This window comes from Erpetoichthys calabaricus, chromosome 18 (assembly GCF_900747795.2).
Source record: "Erpetoichthys calabaricus chromosome 18, fErpCal1.3, whole genome shotgun sequence".
Lineage (NCBI taxonomy): Eukaryota > Metazoa > Chordata > Cladistia > Polypteriformes > Polypteridae > Erpetoichthys > Erpetoichthys calabaricus.
The window spans coordinates 74,693,250-74,713,206 of NC_041411.2; the positions used below are offsets into that span (position 1 = coordinate 74,693,250).

At 36.8% G+C, this 19,957-nt stretch overlaps 1 protein-coding gene across 3 annotated transcripts in view; it reads right to left on the reverse strand.

The window, feature by feature from the left end:
- The window catches only part of tasora (transcription activation suppressor a), a 41,551-nt gene extending 24,177 nt beyond the window's left edge, over positions 1-17,374 (reverse strand). For 2 of the 3 annotated variants that reach the window (XM_028825112.2, XM_028825111.2), the window contains exons 1-3: positions 16,908-17,374; positions 5,128-5,273; positions 4,952-5,044 (exon numbers count right to left, since the gene is read on the reverse strand). In XM_028825112.2, the coding sequence (XP_028680945.1) occupies positions 4,952-5,044; positions 5,128-5,273; positions 16,908-17,232 (564 nt within the window). In that variant the 5' untranslated portion in view covers positions 17,233-17,374. The remainder of the gene's footprint in view (positions 1-4,951; positions 5,045-5,127; positions 5,274-16,907) is intronic. The other variant, XM_028825109.2, reaches the window with a different exon arrangement.
- Between the last annotated feature and the right edge of the window lie 2,583 nt (positions 17,375-19,957).

Below are 19,957 nucleotides of genomic sequence, written 5' to 3' on the forward strand. Positions count from 1 at the left end.
TCACAAGGTTTTCACACACTGTTGCTGGTATTTTGGCCCATTCCTCCATGCAGATCTCCTCTATAGCAGTGATGTTTTGGGGCTGTCGCTGGGCAGCACGGACTTTCAACTCCCTCCAAAGATTTTCTATGGGGTTGAGATCTGGAGACTGGCTAGGCCACTCCAGGACCTTGAAATGCTTCTTACGAAGCCACTCCTTCGTTACTCGGGCGGTGTGTTTGGGATCATTGTCATGCTGAAAGACCCAGCCACGTTTCATCTTCAATGCCCTTGCTGATGGAAGGAGGTTTTCACTCAAAATCTGATGATACATGGCCTCATTCATTCTTTCCTTTACACTGATCAGTTGTCCTGGTCCCTTTACAGAAAAACAGCCCCAAAGCATGATGTTTCCACCCCCATGCTTTACAGTAGGTATGGTGTTCTTTGGATGCAACTCGGCATTCTTTCTCATCCAAACACGACGTGTAGAGTTTTTCTCATCTGACCATATGACATTCTCCCAATCCTCTTCTGGATCATCCAAATCATCTGTAGCAAACTTCAGATGGGCCTGCACATGTACTGGCTTAAGCAGGGGGACACGTCTGGCACTGCAGGATTTGAGTCCTGATTTTCTGGATTTTTTTTTCTTCTAATTTTGTCTCTCATAGTTGAGGTATACCTATGATGAAAATTACAGGCCTCTCTCATCTTTTTAAGTGGGAGAACTTGCACAATTGGTGGCTGACTAAATACTTTTTTGCCCCACTGTGTGTATATATATATATATATATATATATATATATTATATATATATATATATAGTACTGTGCAAAAGTTTTAGGCAGGTGTGAAAAAATGCTGTAAACAAAGAATGCTTTCAAAAATGGAAGTGTTAATCATTTATTTTCATCAATCGACAAAATGCAGTGAATGGACAAAAGAGAAATCTAAATCAAATCAATATTTGGTGTGACCACCCTTTGCCTTCAAAACAGCATCAATTCTTCTAGGTTCACTTGCACACAGTTTTTGAAGGAACTTGACTGGCAGGTTGTTCCAAACATCTTGGAGAACTAACTACAGATCTTCTGTGGCTGTAGGCTTCCTCACATCCTTCTGTCTCTTCATGTAATCCCAGACATACTCGATGTTGAGATCAGGGCTCTGTGGGGGCCATACCATCACTTCCAGGACTTCTTGTTCTTTACGGAGAAGATAGTTCTTAATGACTTTGGCTGTATGTTTGGGGTTGTTGTCCTGCTGCAGAATAAATTTGGGGCCAATCATACGCCTCCCTGATGGTACTGCATGATGGATAAGTATCTGCCTGTATTTCTCAGCATTGAGAACACCATTAATCCTGACCAAATCTCCAACTCCATTTGCAGAAATGCAGCCCCAAACATTCAAGGAACCTCCACCATGCTTCACTGTTGCCTGCAGAGACTCATTATTGTACCGCTCTCCAGCCCTTCGATGAACAAACTGCCTTCTGCTACAGCCAAATATTTCAAATTTTGACTCATCAGTCCAGAGCACCTGCTGCCATTTTTCTGCACCCCAGTTCCTATGTTTTCATACATACTTGAGTCGCTTGGCCTTGTTTCCACGTCGGAGGTATGGCTTTTTGGCTGCAACTCTTCCATGAAGACCACTTCTGGCCAGACTTCTCCGGACAGTAGATGGGTCCTACTGGTTTCTGCCAGTTCTGAGCTGATGGCACTGCTGGACATCTTCCAATTTCGAAGGGTAATAAGCTTGATGTGTCTTTCATCTGCTGCACTAAGTTTCCTTGGCTGACCACTGCGTCTACGATCCTCAACGTTGCCCGTTTCTTTGTGCTTCTTCAAAAGAGCTTGAACAGCACATCTTGAAACCCCAGTCTGCTTTGAAATCTTTGTCTGGGAGAGACCTTGCTGATGCAGTAGAACTACCTTGTGTCTTGTTGCTGTGCTCAATCTTGCCATGACATGAAACGGTCTTCCACAACCTCACCTTGGTAGCAGAGTTTGGCTGTTCCTCACCCAGTTTGAAGCCTCCTACACAGCTGTTTCTGTTTCAGTTAATGACTGTTTCAACCTAAGTGTGACATTGATGGTCATTAGCACCTGTTTGGTAGAATTGGTTGATCAGACACCTGACTATAATCCTACAAAATCCTGACTTTGTGCAAGTGTACCTATAAGAATTCATGCTGGTTTGAAAGCAAAAGGTAGTAACACCAAATATTGATTTGATTTAGATTTTTCTTTTGTTCGCTCACTTTGCTTTCAGAAATATAAATAATGATTGTTTATTGTTATCAATTTACAAAATGCATTCTTTGTTTACAGCATTTTTTCACACCTGCCTAAAACTTTTGCACAGTACTGTGTATATATACAGTTGACCCTTGATATACGACCGGCCTGACATGCGAACAACTTGATTTATGACCAAAATTTTTGTTTTGATTTACGACCAACATCTTGCACTACGACCCGAATGCAGTCACGTGTATCCGCTTGCGCGATTGTAAATAAACAGCCGAGAGTGTTTGTAAGCATCAGTCGGAGCCCAGATACATGTGTTTGTAGACGTAATTTCGATCAGTGCAGTGATTTATATAATTTTTTTCGATAATTGCTAAGGAAGGAAGAGAAGGTAACAAAGGTAAAGAAAGTGATCACAACCGAAACGAAGAAGGAAGTTGTGCGGAAATATGAGAGTGGCGTTCGTGTGACTGCTCTCACTAATATGTACAACATGTCGAAATCCACCATCTCGACAATTTTACAAAGAAAAGATTTGTATAAGGAGGCTCCTTCCAAACAATAACCACCTTCCATTTTATTCTCCTCCTCCTCCCTTCCTGCAGCCCAAAGATGTCAAATTAAATGGTGAGTACAGTATGAAATTGTTGTTTCTGGTAGGCTAGGCACTTTTTATAACTTTTTGGTTAGTACATTAGAAAAATTATTGGTGTTTTGGTAAATTATGCACATTATACAACCCTTTTTTTTTATTATGAAAAGGATAAGTAAGTGTTGCTGTGGGAGGTTCGGAACACATTAAGGTTATTTCCATTATTTCTTATGGGAAAAATAGTCTTGACTTACAACCAACTTGAGTTACAACCAGCCCTCGTGAACGAATTGAGTTTGTAAGTCAAGGGTCCACTGTATGTGTATATATAATCTTCTGCTACAATATTACTTGTGAACTAATGGGGCAATCATTATCTTGGTCTTATTCAAAATTTTAAGACCTAATATATTCTGAACATTAAAAAAAAAAAAAAATGCAGTTGCAACCTGGTGGACAGAAATATTTTTTATAATTAAAGCACAACCCCTACAAGCCCATCCACTGATAATTCACCACAACACAGTACATACACTTGCTTATGAATTCTGAACAAGCAAGTCCTTATGTCTGTAAACTAACTGTTTGTATCTATCCTTTTGCATCATTTTATTATAGGGCTGTAGGTCCACGTGTTTCTCTACTAATTACTTGTTTTGCAGATGCCTTCTTTCAAAACATCTTAAATCACATCAGTCTGGGTGTTTAATCAGGAAATTACCAAGTTAATAAACAATACAAACTTAAGGTAAAAAAACAAGTAGTATGGGCTATTCAAAAATGAAAACTTGTAGTATAAAAATAAAAACACACAACTAGTGGATGATATTCTTCCCGTTCGTTGGTTATTTTTCATTTTTGTAGTCAGTTTAATTACAGAGGTTACAGGTGGGACTCAAAAAACTGATGTTGCTGACTAGTTGCACTGATCTGCAGCTGTCATAGACAAGAACTAAAATGGCCATTTATGACTATTAAATACAAAAAATCACTGGGGTTTTCCCCGATTTTTTCACAGTCAAATTAAATTTACAGTATGGTTGGATTATTCTTGGCCTTAGGGTATAGAGATTAATCCAATTTTTCTTAGGTTGTCTATAAATAAACAAGAATTTCTTGTCACTCAGTGAATCAATGTATGAATATATATTTATGTTTAATTTGAATATTCATACTTTAGTTTTTGGCTCATATATACATAAATTAAAGATCTGTCATCTTTCAAACTGTAAATTTGTATTTTTCTGGGTCAATTGACTATTTCACATTATATCTTTTTTCCCTCTTTGAAGCAATCAAACAAATTGCAAGTTTAAATAGTTATTCTAAGAATCACACTGATTTAAAGGATGTAACATGACATAATTATCAATCGGAGTAGGTGTTTAACCCAGGATTGCACCTGTTTAATCTCACTGTACAATGATTTGGTGCTTGAGGCTTCTTCTTAAAACCATGAACACTGATGGCTTCCCAACTGTCCAAATATATTTTAAACATTGTAATAACAACAAGAATGATCAATGAGATGTAAACAGGACAAACATTTTCTATCCCTGTGCATGTGACGATAATATAAATACTGTAAATAGTACAAAGATACAGTGTAGAGCTGCACAAGAACATGAAACAACTACATTCAAGCTACACATTCTTTATAGCATTCAGTTCAAAATAAGTAAAGGATATCTAAATAAGCGTGTCATTTAAAAAGTTGCTGTTTACTAATGTCCTTAAAATGCTAATGATTTTGCAGGATATTCAATGATTTCCAAAGCAATGCATGCCACATTTAAGTTACCTTTTGCAGTTTTTTTTCCCCCTACAAGCTAAATGCATCTCCTGTGTTAAGTGTATCCTATAATTACTTCTGTAGAGAGGAAGAAAAGAGATGAAATGCATGCATACATTAGATGCACAAATAAAACTATATTTGTCCATTGTTTGATAAAAAGTTATTTGTTCCCCACATCTAGTCCTTTAATAGACTAACATATAAACAATCTTGAAGCTTCTTTTGTTGGTTTAGAACACCTAAATACAACAGCAATATTCTGTAGACTGTTAGCATGTTGTTCTAGTAAATGTTCAGATAGAAACAGCTATTCCTTAAATGACCCACCTTTGAACGATCAGCTAGCCAAAAAGCATAGGACTCTACAAGCTCCTTCTCTGAACGGCCATCTTGTTTCATCTCTCTTTTCTTTTCAACAAACTGTAGTAAGAGGAAACCTGAATGTCAATAAAGGTCAAAAGCAAACAGCTACTAATTCTGTAACCAGAGGGTAGCACTTTTACCTCTTTTTCCAATAGCTCACTGTGAATCAAACTAGCTTTTTTATAGGAGAACTTAGAAGCTGATGATGAATCTAAATAGGAAGAGTTCATGATCTTGACAATCTCTTCAAATTCTCTGGACTCCAAGGATACTGGCTGGAACAAAGCTGAAAAGCAAGCAAGCAGAAGTGTTAAAACACAATATATCCTTGTAAAAAATACACATGAACCATTTGTAATGTAATACAACATATACAAATCATAAAAACTTTCTATATTGAATACAATCCCAAGTCTTGCAACTTAAATATTTATATTTACTACTTATTCAAGGTCACAGTTAGTTGGTATAGCCTTAAATAGGCCACACTGTGTAATAAGCAATACTAAAAGACACTAATCATGGCTCAAAGCAGACTATTATTTGAACAATCTTAAAATCGCATATTTTTCAAAAACCTACACACCAATACAACAAGTCCATGTAAAACCTAAATAATTTGCTTTATTTCTTTTTTCTGAAGAAAATATTGTATAGGGCGGCACGGTGGCGCAGTGGTAGCGCTGCTGCCTCGCAGTTAGGAGACCCGGGTTCGCTTCCCGGGTCCTCCCTGCGTGGAGTTTGCATGTTCTCCCCGTGTCTGCGTGGGTTTCCTCCGGGCACTCCGGTTTCCTCCCACAGTCCAAAGACATGCAGGTTAGGTGGATTGGTGATTCTAAATTGGCCCTAGTGTGTGCTTGGTGTGTGGGTGTGTGTCCTGCGGTGGGTTGGCACCCTGCCCAGGATTGGTTCCCTGCCTTGTGCCCTGTGTTGGCTGGGATTGGCTCCAGCAGACCCCCCGTGACCCTGTGTTTGGATTCAGCGGGTTGGAAAATGGATGGAAATATTGTATAACTGAAAACTAAATAAAACTGCAAACAAACACACACCTAAATCTGGACAAATTTTCCAGAAGTGCAACCATAAAATCTGGTATAATAAGACAGAAGCCCTGGGATAACATTTATTTCTATTTTTATGTTCTGAAAAAGTTTCAGTGTATGACAACACTCAAGTAAAAATATGATTTAAAGTCACCAGCATAAAAAGACTAAATTTTAGGGGATTTTTTTATGATTAGATATTCAGCAATTTTAAGAGCATAAAAACAAAATCTCTACACATTTACAGTGATGATTCTATTTTGACCAACATAAAAGGAGTTCAATGTCAGCAAGTGCATTGCACTCCTCCTTCTAACCACTACTTAAGTGCAGACAGAATTAATGAGAATACCATAAAATAAACTGAAAATGATTTGTAAATGGTGGTGTAAGTGATTCTTTGCCTTTCCCCTAATCCCAATTCCGAAGGCTCATATTTTAAAATTGGTCCATTGAGATGTGTACACAATGCTTCTAAGTTTCCTCCTATCAGAGAAGTGTGCACTGGAAAAAGGGCAAGGTAAATTAAATTCAATCATATGCAGTATGCCTGTTAGGTAACAAAGAGATGGACCTTACATGTGACCCAGGCTTGCAGTTCAGAGTTGTTTACAATATGTTGAAAAATAAAGAACCATATTTACTCATTCACATATAAATACAAAAGAAAAATCCCCCAAAACACACTTGTGAAAAACTAAGCAGCATCTTATCTTGCCAACAACAGTTATATCTGTTGAACTAAAAATCGAATTATTCCAGTGCTAGAGTCTATCGCTCTATTATAAAAAAAAAAATCTTGGGAGAAAAACGGTAGGGCGTCAAGCTGTGATCTTCACATTAACATCACGGAAGACAGTTGAAAGACCCACGAGGACCTTAAACATGAGACATTGTGCCAAGAGATTGACCCAGGACCGTCTTGCGATGATGTAGAACATGAGATTCAAGACACACCCTATTAATATCAAATAAGACAATGGGGCAGCAAAACATTCAGTCGTGTGAAGGATTTGAGCACACACAGATCCAGGGTCTCAGCGCATATAAAGCGTATAAGGACAATACGTTATAAACGAAACGTCGCCGACTAAGCGAAGAAGAAAGCAGCACGGAGAAAAGAGACTCAAAAGCGTTGCAGAGAAAAAAGAAGAAATCTAGGTGCAAATTCAGAAAATAAGGAAAGTAATTATCAGCCTGTAACAAGTGGAATTGAAACAAAACATCCAATCGGGCTCAGAATTAAAAGAGTAAAAGACAAAGTAGAACTTCATAAACACGTTCACAAACGTTGGCACAATACACATGCAGAGCAGATTATGAAAGCAGTGGAATTCGAAAGGCTCAAAAAAAAAAAAAAACGTATGCGCAATACAAATGTGGAGAAAGTTAAAAGAATATGAAAGTAGGAAAATGAGAAAGTATAAAAAAAAAGGAAATTAAAGATTGCAGTAGCGCAAACAAATGGAATTATTACTAGAAAAAGGGAAAATAATCACCAAGGACCAGGTATCATTGAAAAAAAAGCAAGATACAGAATATGAAAGCAGAAAAAAAAAACGACAGTGTCATAACAAAGAAAGTAAACATTGCATTAGCGCAAAAAAAAATTATTACTCGGAGAAATAACTAAAATGCAAATAGAGATCGAATATATGGACACAGGTGATAAGTCAAAAGTTCAGTATGTAAATATTGTAAGGCTTTGAAGTCTAAGTCAGAAAATTTCAAAAACGTGTTTTACCTCACATGCATTTATTAGTTACTTTGCAAAAAAAATTATTAGCTGCTATTAATGTAGATCGCTTTGTCTGTGCTGAAATTCCAAACAGAGAAACCTATCCTGAATTATGGTACAAAGTCATTAAACACATGTCTCACTGACCTCATTTAAAAGATTCAGAATATTGGGACTCGAAAGATTCCAAATAATTGTTTTTACATAAGTCCTGAAATAAAAGTGAAACTAATGAAATAGCAACAATTCAAAGAAAAAAAAAAAATCTTAAAAGTGTGTACGTGGAAAACCAACCAGGGGGTTGGTAAGCGAAGCCCCCTAGTCTAATAAAACTTAGCAATAGAAAAATAAAAGTAATTTAAAAAGTAATTACACTGAAGAGACAACTAAAAGAGTGGAAGATACTGGCCTACTACATATTCTCATACACCTAGCATTATATATTAGTTTATATATATAAAAAAAAAAAGCTTTCCATGATTATATCACAAAATATTCAAATAAAAATTTCAAATAAATATACCTGCTAAACTTAACATTTTGTTCATTAGCTGCATTTATCTCTTTTCTGCCTAATGAAATGCACTTATTATACAGTCAAGTGGAGAAGGATCCTTGAAACAAAAAATCATTAATTAGTACAGTTTTATAGAATTCAAAATTGGAAAAAATAGCAAATGCTAGCAAATAAAAAGGAGAGGCAAGAAAACTCTTAATGTGCCAGTTTAGTTTTAAAACCATCTCTGCAAAAGACGAGAACTGCTCAACTTTCTGGTTTCTTGTAGAAATAATTCCAAGTATATCCTTTCACTGAATATATAACAATGTACACATTTTACTTTGAAAACAGTAAGTTGCAATTAAATTAGGAAGCAAAGGGCAAAGTGTGTTTTAATGTATGGAAAAAAAATTCACAGGTATATATTGAAAAAATTGCTTTGGATTAATTCATGTATTTTTTGATGCCTAATTCAAAAATGAAAACCATTTTTCTCCATCGGGTAATATATTTTTCAGAAAACACATTTTATCTGTTATAGATTTTAATTGCTTTTGCACTTTAATATTAATATTTTAATAATCTGTTCGACTCAATTAATTTAATACAATTTATGTTTAAAGCAAAACAGTTTTTTTTTTTTTAACTTGCTAATTACTACAAATGAGTACGGTTGGTTCATATGTGGGGACCTGAAAGTTGTGCATTGACAGCAGTCAGGGCATTCAAAATTTGTATTGATTTTCTGCGAGTGGAATAGCAGAGCGAAGAATTTACATTAGGTTCAGAAGGTATGGCCAGCTTGAAAAAAGCTACAGTGTGGTGGATTCAGATAAGGTGTTGCTGTTTCATATTAAGCTTGGTTTAACGAAGCAGCTTATCAAAGCATTATCAAAAGATGGAGCATGTTTTATGTATTTGTGCCGTAAGTTTCTGGGGTTGTATAAGGCCAAACTGAAAGATGACATTTTTTGCTGGACCTGATAATCAAAACGGATTTCTGATGCGGAACAAACAACCTGGAATGAGAGGCTTGGGTATCATTCAAAGAAGCAACTTCCAAGTTTTTAAGTTACAATAAAGATCCAAATCATAAAAAATTTTTCACAATTTCCTTAAGTTTAAGTAATCAAACTGCAACACAAAGTTCATTTTTTGGATTTGCATTTTGAATTTTTCTCTTAAAATCTTGGGAGTTGTGAGTATAGAGCATGGTGAAACTTCCTGTCAGGATATCAAGTACATGGAGAGAAGGTTCCAGGGTCATTGGGATGTCAGTATGATGGTAAACTATTTCTGTGCGATTCACAGACACACACCAGAAAAAATGTGAAAACGAGGGACCAAGCAACAAAGTTTTTTTGTTTTTGATCCAAAAAAGTGAGTAAAACTACAAAAGTTATATACAAGTTAATGAATATGCATTATTTTTCTTTACATATGTTTACAAATATTGAATTGACTAAATATTTACATGATAAATTGATTTACAACTATATTGAATACATCAAAAAATTGTGTGATTTGTTAACTTTCTTTTTAAATATTGTACTTAAATATGTTGTGATGGAAACGTTCTAACTATATATTTTAATTGTGTTAATGAATGCAAATAGAATTCACAATTAAAACTTTTTTTTTGAAGTTTAATTTTGCACACCGGTTTAATGTGTCAACTGGTTAGGGTTGTGGGGGGAAACACTTTATGACCAGGTTTAATTTCACCTAGATGGAAGTCATGTACAGAACGTGCTAATGCCCAGAGAGTGAAGTAGGAAAATGTGATGTCACAAATGGCAACTCTGAATACAGCACAATTCCTTTCTAGTGATAGAATGTAAACGTGAAGGTGACCTACATACATATTCCATATGTAAAAATCTAACTTCATAGGCCTTGCTTGCTTGTTTAGTTGCTCACATGTCACATATGGGAATTTCTTTCCACCTATGGGGGGAAAAAAGTCATTTTGTAGCTTATTCAGTTTGGATTTTCTTTTGGACTGAAACCAAATCATGTCACGCTACCTTGCCTATTCCATATGAACTTGGAACTTGATACATTTTGAGACATTAATATTTCATTCTACATTCAGATTTCACAAGAATTTAAAAAAATAAGTTGCTTTTGTAAAATTAAAACTGATTCAAATAGATTCCTTACCCAAAGACTTTTGGATAAGAAAAACAACATTCACCAGAGTATCAGCATACAATGTAATTAAAGCATCCATTGAGGGTCCAGTACAAATGGAAATGCGTGCAGAACTTTGGTCTATCCCCAAAAAACATTTTTGTGTTAAGTAGGTCACTAACAGTCATCCCAATGGCAATATAAACATGTAGTCAATATTTAAAAGTTTAATTATTTGTATGATTAACAAACATTTTAGTGTGTATAGTAATACATTATAAAAAATGATTCAACTACTATACATGTAAACTAATCAAAGGGTACTGGATCTACACCTGACATTGTGCTTTATTGTGAAAATGTATATTAGTTGTTGTAAATCTGGATTATCCAATTTACCCAAGGTGATTTACAATACCAAAATATGTGTGTTTCACCGACATTTTCTACAAATGATACAGGTATGGGGTTAAGTTACTTGCTCAGAATCACATTGTGTCAGAGACAGGGATTAAACGTGCAGTTTTTGTATTTTAAAGTTCATTGCCTTGGTCACTTTAGCAGTATTTAATAGCCTGTATACACTGCAAGTTGCTGTCTAGCCACTTATCCATTCAATCAAAGTTGATGCAACACTCCAGTTCCCTTGAGGTTAGTGGTGCCTCCATCTACCACAGCACACACTATCCCAGACTTAGCAACAAATGCTATGCTGCAAGCTCACTTATGTTAACATGCCAGACACCTGTTTACCTTGGAGACCTGCTGTAAATGCAAATAAAACACGCACATATTAATAACAACCACATACAAAGTACTTAAATATGGGGTCCATGGTCCAAACACACCTAATGAATTCCCATATGTCAACAATCCCCTAATGAGTAGAATAATTTGATTATTTGCGGTTTTGCTTCTCTGCTGCGGAGTACTTTTCATGAAGCATTACATTTAGAATTCATGTATTCTTTTTTTAATTTCATTTAACAAAAAGGAACTTTAATATTCCCTTATTCATATTGATCACCAGTTAAGACTTCAGAGAAAAGTTCTACTTTATGCAATAACAAAATTCTGCCAACTCTGGCTTTTGCATCAAAAGTCATTTTTCATATTTGCCAACCCTTTTGCTATGCACATGAAAAAGACCTAAATTTCTTATGTAAATAGCACATTTACGTTGGCTTCTTAAAAGGTAACACAAGAGCAAGACTACGTCAAAAAATGTTTTGACCCTCAAATCTCTTATTGATAATATAAAGAACAAGAGGACTGTTCACATACAAGGGGTCTAATGGACTTCTCTGCCTTGTGACTACTAAGCTTCAGCAGTAGCATGTAAATTAAATAAATAATTTAAAAGAATTTAGAAATATGCAGTTTAGCAATGAATATTCCATCTGTCTGCTCACTCCCAAAAATCACTTATCTTCAAAGAAAAGTCCTTTAAAATGTACACTTTTAGTATTAAAATTGCTATAATCACTAGTTCCAGTAAATGTTTCTTAATTTTAGACACTAAATGACAACACAATTTAATTTCAGTGACCCAACTTTACCTTAAAAACACAAATTTTACTATAAAACACATGACATCAAGAACATAGTTACTTGTGAAGATGCTTCTTCATGCACAAAAATATAGGCACACTTTATGAAAACTGCAACAATACACGTTAAGATCAGTGCTGTTCCCTGACAGATTTGGAGTTTTGGGTTCAGTATAGAGGACAGTTATTGCTCATTGCATACTGCCACATTCTTATCAAGTGTTTTACGCAGGAACTCTCTTTATTTCCTCATCACTGTTCTGTGAGTTACCTGTTGATTCTAATATTATCTGGTACAAGCATGCGAATGGGTACATATCTATAAGTATGCCCTGTAATGGATTGGCATAACATCCAGGATTAGTTATTCAACACACCCAGTTCTAGTCAGATATATTATTTATGACAGGATGAGGGGATCTAATGAAGGAACATGTAAAAAAACAAAGAACTGGCATATTTTGTAATGGCAAATTAAAAGAAATAACTGAGCTGGATGCATTTGAATGTACCCTCCTTTTCATGCTTAAAATTTCCCATCGGGATTAATAAAGTATCTATCTATCTATCTATCTATCTATCTATCTATCTAAAAGTACATAGTAGCTAGGAACAATGTGAACCAATATACCAACTAAGAATTCAGATAAAAAGGTTTCTCTTCTCCTAAAATAATTTCTAATATAGAAAAAGGTGATTCTATACTTACTATGGCTGATAGAGCAAAGTTTCACTCATAAATAATAAAGACTATTCAGTGTTGCAATTTTTGATTTTAAACTGTGTAAAACAAATCCCTTAAAAAAACAACTATCTATAAAAATATTAAATATTCTCAGTAACACAGCTTTTTTATGGCACCTTACAGATATCTTAGGTGATGTCTAAGGTGAAAATGAAACAAGTGCTGTCAAAGATGGACTCTATAGCGCAAAATCTACAATCTGCAAACGTAGAATTGTCTACCAAACCTATGTAAATATGACTTGCTTGTTTGACTAAACGGACCTAAAGATTTGCATAGTTCAAAACTGAATAGACAGATTTGTATTGAAACATAAGCTACAATAAACATCAGTTTCCAAGCCCAACGAAAGACACAGGATAGAATTACAAAAAAAAGAAACACCTATGATAGTACAATTTCACACGTCTAGCCATGTGGCCTTCTGATTTCATTTTCAACCTTGCACAATTATTTTCTGTAATTTTCTGACGATAATCAAACAATGTACTGGTTCAAGGAGGACCACCATAACAAACTGTAGTAAGGTCTCAAGATGAATATAAAACAAAATTATTTTTTAAAAGGGCACAACTGAGTTGAACTGAAAATACCAGAATAAATGCAATAAAATAAGAGCCCACCCCCACCCAATCACTACACTTTAAATATTTATGCTAAATGTAGCCATGCTTTAAAGAATTTTCACTTATAGCACATACTACAAAAAATATTGCAACCAAACCACTTCAGCGCCATATATAGTCTTTGACCCCAAAAAAACCCAAAGATTTATTGCTAGTTGTTAGACAGAAAGTGCATAGTTTTGCTTTCTATTTTTTTCTTAACTCTTTAAGGGCTGAATTATTTTTCCAAAAACTCAGGTTTTCTGTAAAGCACACAAAGCAACGATTTCACAGATAAATCAACAAGAAACATCTGTCGCTATGTGCTGTGGCACCTGTTCGGCATCACAGCAGGAGGGTGGCAGTAGTGGTCTCAGTGTGACACAATCTGGTTTGTACCTCTTGTCATCATAAGTGGTGGTCCCCCCCAAGCGAATTCTGCTGTAGGGGACCGATCAGATGACGCCGGTACCTCACTTTCGTTTTTGATATCCATCTCCAGATCACTTGCATCAAACTTGGAGTCTGACAGGTAAGAGTTCTATTCAACGAAATTACATAAAACGTCCATGGAGTATTTCGCTTTGGACTCTTGCCAGATGTCAATGCCATTTTAAAGGTTGTTTGCTCTTCGCTACTCCTGCACGCGTAGGGAATCGAGGTTAAATTAGCAAAGCCATGTAACTTTTCTTCTAGCAAAGAGTCGAACTAAAACCTAAGGGCGAGTTTTGTCGCAGGTTACAGCTGATTACCGTCCTCTACCCCTGAATTTTGACAAAAGTCGACATCAGCCCTGAAAGAGTTAAGGAAGAGTTGTATGTACAGTGTCTGCTTCCGAAATAATAAACACAAAAAAAATTATTTCAAAACATTTAGTTCTTAACCACTGAACCCAATTAAATACTGTTAGGGTGTGTGGCTCATGAAATAAACTGTGTACAGTTTCCAGCATGATGATTAGTTTTACTGTTAAGGAAAACTGGTAACAACTACTGATCCAGTCAGTTAAGCCTCAGAACCCAACACTACTCAGTGCCCACTTCATTCAGCATTTTATTTTCAATATGGCGCTTGACGTGGCAAACCGTTAATAATTAACCAATATGATTTGTTCAACTGTTAGGAAAAACTGGTTCAATTGCTGATCCAGTCATTAATCCCTAGAATCCAACACCAACTGACTATGTCATTTAGCATTTCATTTCCAATATCCCTGCATAATTGTTATGCATTATGTGATAGGTCTCTGCATGCAAGAAAAAAATTATAATAAAAACTATGCATTAAAAGCCTGAATACTTTGTGAAATTCCATAAACAAATGTCCAAAATAATGTTGTGACCTAAACATTTGGAAAGTATTATTTTTGTCTAGGTAACTTGGCTGTATATGTACAGTTGTTAAAGAAATGCATAACATTTGGCTAAAACGTGTATTAACCACCATCTATGCTACAGATTTAATGGTGAAAAACAAGATTGATACGATTAACAACTAGCCTCAGCCTTATGTATTTCCTTCACACATATGTAGTATTTTATAAGCAGAAAGAATCAGAGAAGAGTTTCAAAATATTTAAAATTTTGTAGAACCTCTAAAAAAAATTATAAAGATGCTTGCATTTACATCCTCTTAACTATTCAAGGAAATTACTTTAAAACATGACTAAGTCTACATTAAAACTGCCATTTGAATGGAACCACAATCCCTATAAATGCCTTGGGCTCAATACTTCATAGGCTACTTTAAATGTAATACGGTTTATTTCTGTACGTTACAGTATATTGATGACTTAGATTTGCATAGCACTAAACTCAAATGAACCCACAATGAGATTTGTATTCAAGCTTTCAAACATCCTGCTGAAAAAATAATTGACAACACAGCCATTTTGCAAAAAAGTTTCGATAAAATCCCACTTGTTTTCAGCAGAAAGTGAGCTTTATTGCAGGAAACTTGGGCGGGGGGGTGGTAATAATCAATGGTTAATATTGCTGATATATAGTACTAGGAAACAAGGTGTGAATCCTTGTTCCACAACTGTGTAGCGTGTATATTTTCCCAATGGTTAGATATCTTGCTGGTATTCCAATGTCAATCACATTTCCAATATATGGATGTAAATATAAAACAAGGATTGAATCCCTGTTCCCCAAATGTGTAAAATTGCTTACATAGATAGGTCACTGGTACTCCAATGACCACATCCTATTTCCAATATATGGACGGATATATAAAGGATTAAAAACTGGACTCATGTAGGTAGGTGGTTGTGTGCAAAACTGTGCACTGCAATAGACTTCCATCCTATCCAGGGATTGTTGTGTCTCATAACTATTGTTACAACTGCTCCACCCAAACAGTAAATGAAAAACCAGTCTTTGTAATATGAATAGGTCCAAATTACGTAATGCAAATACGAAAAATTAATTGCTACTTTTGTTCAATATATTAGGGAAATAAATCTAAATTTATACGGGAACAATTGCACAGGACATTTAAAGGAAAGAACCTCTGAAATGCTTATGTAGGAAAATCTAAACCTGAACAATAAATATAATTAAAAACTTCTAGGTCATAAACATATCTTTAAATTATGAATGTAGTGCTGGTAACTGTTAAATATTTAACCAGAAAAGTTGTCATTCTATTATGGCCCACATACTGTATAAGTACTGCTACACAATGCAAAAAAGCACCCAAATAGGAAGGGACTCTGACGTGCTTCTAGTTCTTTTTACATTGGGTGCAAATTTGAAAATCAAAAACTGCAGAGAACTGAACTCGCTTCCTTTGCTTAGGTACCAAGTATCGCTGGTAAAATGCAACTGATGCATGAATGATATACAGTAACAAAAACTGAAAAGTATAAAGGTGAATGTGGATACTAACAAACAAAAGGAACGCTGTCACATTTCAAGTCGTGTGTGTCTTTTTTCTTTTTGGTAATGTGAAGCGTTCTTATTTAATCCGTAATTAGTTTGCATGTGAACGGAGCGAATCGGTTTCTGCACAATCCAAATTTTATCCAACGGAATTTTGCATCGATGAAGGCTTGGGCTTGAAAATGAATGATAATTAAAGAGTTGTGGATCTGGGATGGGAAAAAGTCGCAGTTCAGTCGCATTCCAGAAGTCTAACAGCGAAACCACAAATTCCTATTTATACATCAGCTCGGTGTCGTTATGGCGACTAAGGGGTGAAGGTGGGCGCACGTCTGTGCTAAAACTTTAGCCACAATGTCCACGGCGTTGGGCGCAAAACTGTTTACGGATGTGGTCGGGAACTTAAAGCCAAACATGTGAAGTTATATCTTTTACGGTGGACAATGTCATAACATATCATCGTCCTGAGCTGGCGTGTCTTCTTCACACCATCCTCACGTGGAGCTCCTGCAGCGCCGCTTACCTGCCGAGCGCTGCAACACGCGTGCCGCTCGAACTAACTGTTACACTTTCAGAAAAGATGGGGCTGCCCAGGAGAAGGACAAGAGGTAGTGGGAGCCACCTTCAGCGACTCAATGACTCGCTTACAGACAGATGAAGCGACTGTTTGCTAGAAACAAACATTTGATATTTTTTTTTATTAGGAAGAGTGAATGTACAACCTTTCCTTTCTTTGTTCTTCAGGGGAATGTGGAAATTTCTCCTTGTCTGCTCTTCGGCGGATTTCATGAAAGTCGGGGATTTGTCGCTGCCCTTCGGCTCCGACGAGCCGCTACTCAGTCGCCGTTCGGTAGCGTCTTGTGCCGTTCCTGCCGCAGGTCCTTCTTGACATCCAGTCCGTTCGCCATCTTGTTTGGATGCGCGCAACATGCCTCGCGCTACGTGCTTGGGTATATCGTTGTTATCCACCGCGGCGTTTTTGTCGCGGCCCTGTCGTTCCCCCTTGGACTCTTGGTGTTCATTCTGCATGCTGCTAGCCATCTTCATTCACGGAGAGCTGCTTCGGGTCGGGGATTGAAGCGAGATACTCTCTTCACACTTCTCTCCTCAGCCGGCCACCGCCATTCTCCAGGTCTGACGCACTACTCCGCACTGCCTGCCTGACGTGCCGTGCGCTACGCGCCCTGCCTCCACTCACCATTTATCACTTGCGCGCGCTCGCCTGCCCGCCCCTCCTGCGGAAGACCAACTGCACGTGCGCAGTGCCAGCGCGGGTCGGCATACTGGTCGGTTACGCGACACACTTCGAAAGCAACGTCAACGCCGGTCGCTGGTATACAGCGCTTCACCAGAGGTCCCGCTATGTTTGTCAGCATTTAGCTAAAAAACTTTTTAACACGTCAGATATTCTGCTTAACGTTTTCCCCTGTTAGAACTAACACTACAATAAAATGCTGTTTAACCTGCACCTGGGACAACCAACGGTGTACCGAATCGATGGAAGTCCTTTGGGATGTTGCTTGGCTTACGTACAGAATGCATGGCTAAAGAAGTACATTTTAGAATTTCGCGTGTATATCATGCGAAACAGTAAGTACATCCTGTTTAAGATCTATGACTTTATACATTTGAACCCAAGAACATGATATGATGTCCTCATCCACACAGGGACCCTAATAGTTCTGTGTTCTTTCACCTCCTTTGTGCATCCTCTGTACGAATGGCAGTCGCAGTAAATTTGAAAACAAATTCACCTTAAAATCTGCTGATGACTCAGTGATTGTTAGCCTACTGAATGAAAATGAAACCAGTCATGGTCCAGTAGAAGACGATTTTCTTAAATATTGTGTTGAGTCTTTTTTTATAAAAATGTTATAAAAACTGAGGAACTTGTAATTGAATGTAAAAAAAAAAAATACCATTCAACCCAAAAAAAAAACAATCATTAAAAATCTGGCAGTAGAGATTGTAGACAGTTATAACAAAAAAAGTGTGAGTTAGCATAAGCCTGGCTAATTTGGGGTGATCGTAAGAAATGTAATGATTTACTTTATGAGGTAGAAGTACATAATAAACAAAAACAGTTGTGTCCATTATTTGAAATATTAATATGTGTGCTTCAATGTAAATGTTAAAAGTGTAAATATTCTCGATTGTATTAGAAATATGTCATCTGTCACCCTCTGATAAAGGTCTATAGAGGGCTAGATCCCCAATAAAGGATCAAAAAATAACATATTTGTAATCAGTCAGTCAGTCAGTCATTCTCCAACCCGCTAAATCCTAACACAGGGTCACGGGGGTCTGCAGGAGCCAATCCCAACCAGCACAGGGCACAAGGCAGGAACAAACTCTGGGCAGGGCGCTAGCCCACCGCAGTATTTATAATCATCCATCCATCCATCCATCCATTTTCCAACCCGCTGAATCCAAACACAGGGTCACGGGGGTCTGCTGGAGCCAATCCCAGCCAACATAGGGCACAAGGCAGGAACCAATCCCGGGCAGGGTGCCAACCCACCGCAGTATTTATAATCACTGACCTTGAAATAGTCTAAAACAGGGGTCCCCAACTCTGGTCCTGGAGGGCCCCAGTGTCTGCAGGTTCTTTTTTATCACAAACGTGATAGTTTGCATATTTCATTATTTACTGGTGGTTGTAACCCTCTAAGAGCCACTCCCAGAAGGTTAAAAATGACAAATTTCCAACACAAGCATGTGGGATATCATTTTAGTCCAGAGGTCCCCATCTCCGGTCCTAGAGGGCCCCCAGTGGCTGCAGGTTTTCATTCTAACCCTTTTCTTAATTAGTGACCTGCTTTTGTTGCTAATTAACTTCTTTTTAATTAATTTTAATGACTTGTTTTTTAAGACTTGTTCCCCAGAATTTCTTCATTGTTCCTCTGAATTGCTTCATTTCTTTCCTGAAATGAAATAAATGTGAAGTAAGTGAGCCAACAGGAGACAAACTAAGTAAGGTCCTGAAACTTCAACCAATATCACTACAACCATTTGCTTAATTAGTTGCTGAGTCTTGTCATTAATTAAACCCGTTCTTTAATTCCATGGCTTGTTCCTGCTCTCATTGTGTAATGGCAAACATTTCCGAAATTGTTGATTTTCTCTTTCTAAGAGCGCTGTTAAAATGTTTTGGGGACCTGAGCAGAACAACATTCCTGGGACCTTCATCTTTCTTTATTTTCAGATATTGTATGATGGAAACAGTTCGCTGGTTGTGTTTTGGTTCATTTTGTATCTCATTATTGTTTGTCTTCTGATTAAGGAAAATGAAACAAGGGGTCTGAGTCTTCAAGAGAAAGTCAGTTAAAATTAATCCAGAAGAAGTTAATTAGCAGCAAAAACAGGTCACCAATTAAGAAAAGGGTTAGAATGAAAACCTATAGCCACTGGGGCCCTCTGGTTGGGGACCTCTGGTCTTGAATGATACCCCACATGCTTGTGTTGGAAATTTGTCATTTTTAACCTTCTGTGAGTGGCTCTTAGAGGGCTACAACCACCAGTAAAAAATCAAATATGCAAAATATATTTGTGATCGGTAATCTTAAAATAGCTTTAAATGACACTCCATGTGCCTATTTTACAGATCCTTATTTTTATGGAGTAAATTTGACCCCTTCTATCCCATTGGGGGGTGCATACCCTATTTTTGTTTTTCACCTGCATTATTATCATTCTTTAATTTAATATTATTTATTGTATCAGTATGCTGCTGCTGAAGAATGTGAATTTCCCATTGGGATTAATAAAGTAT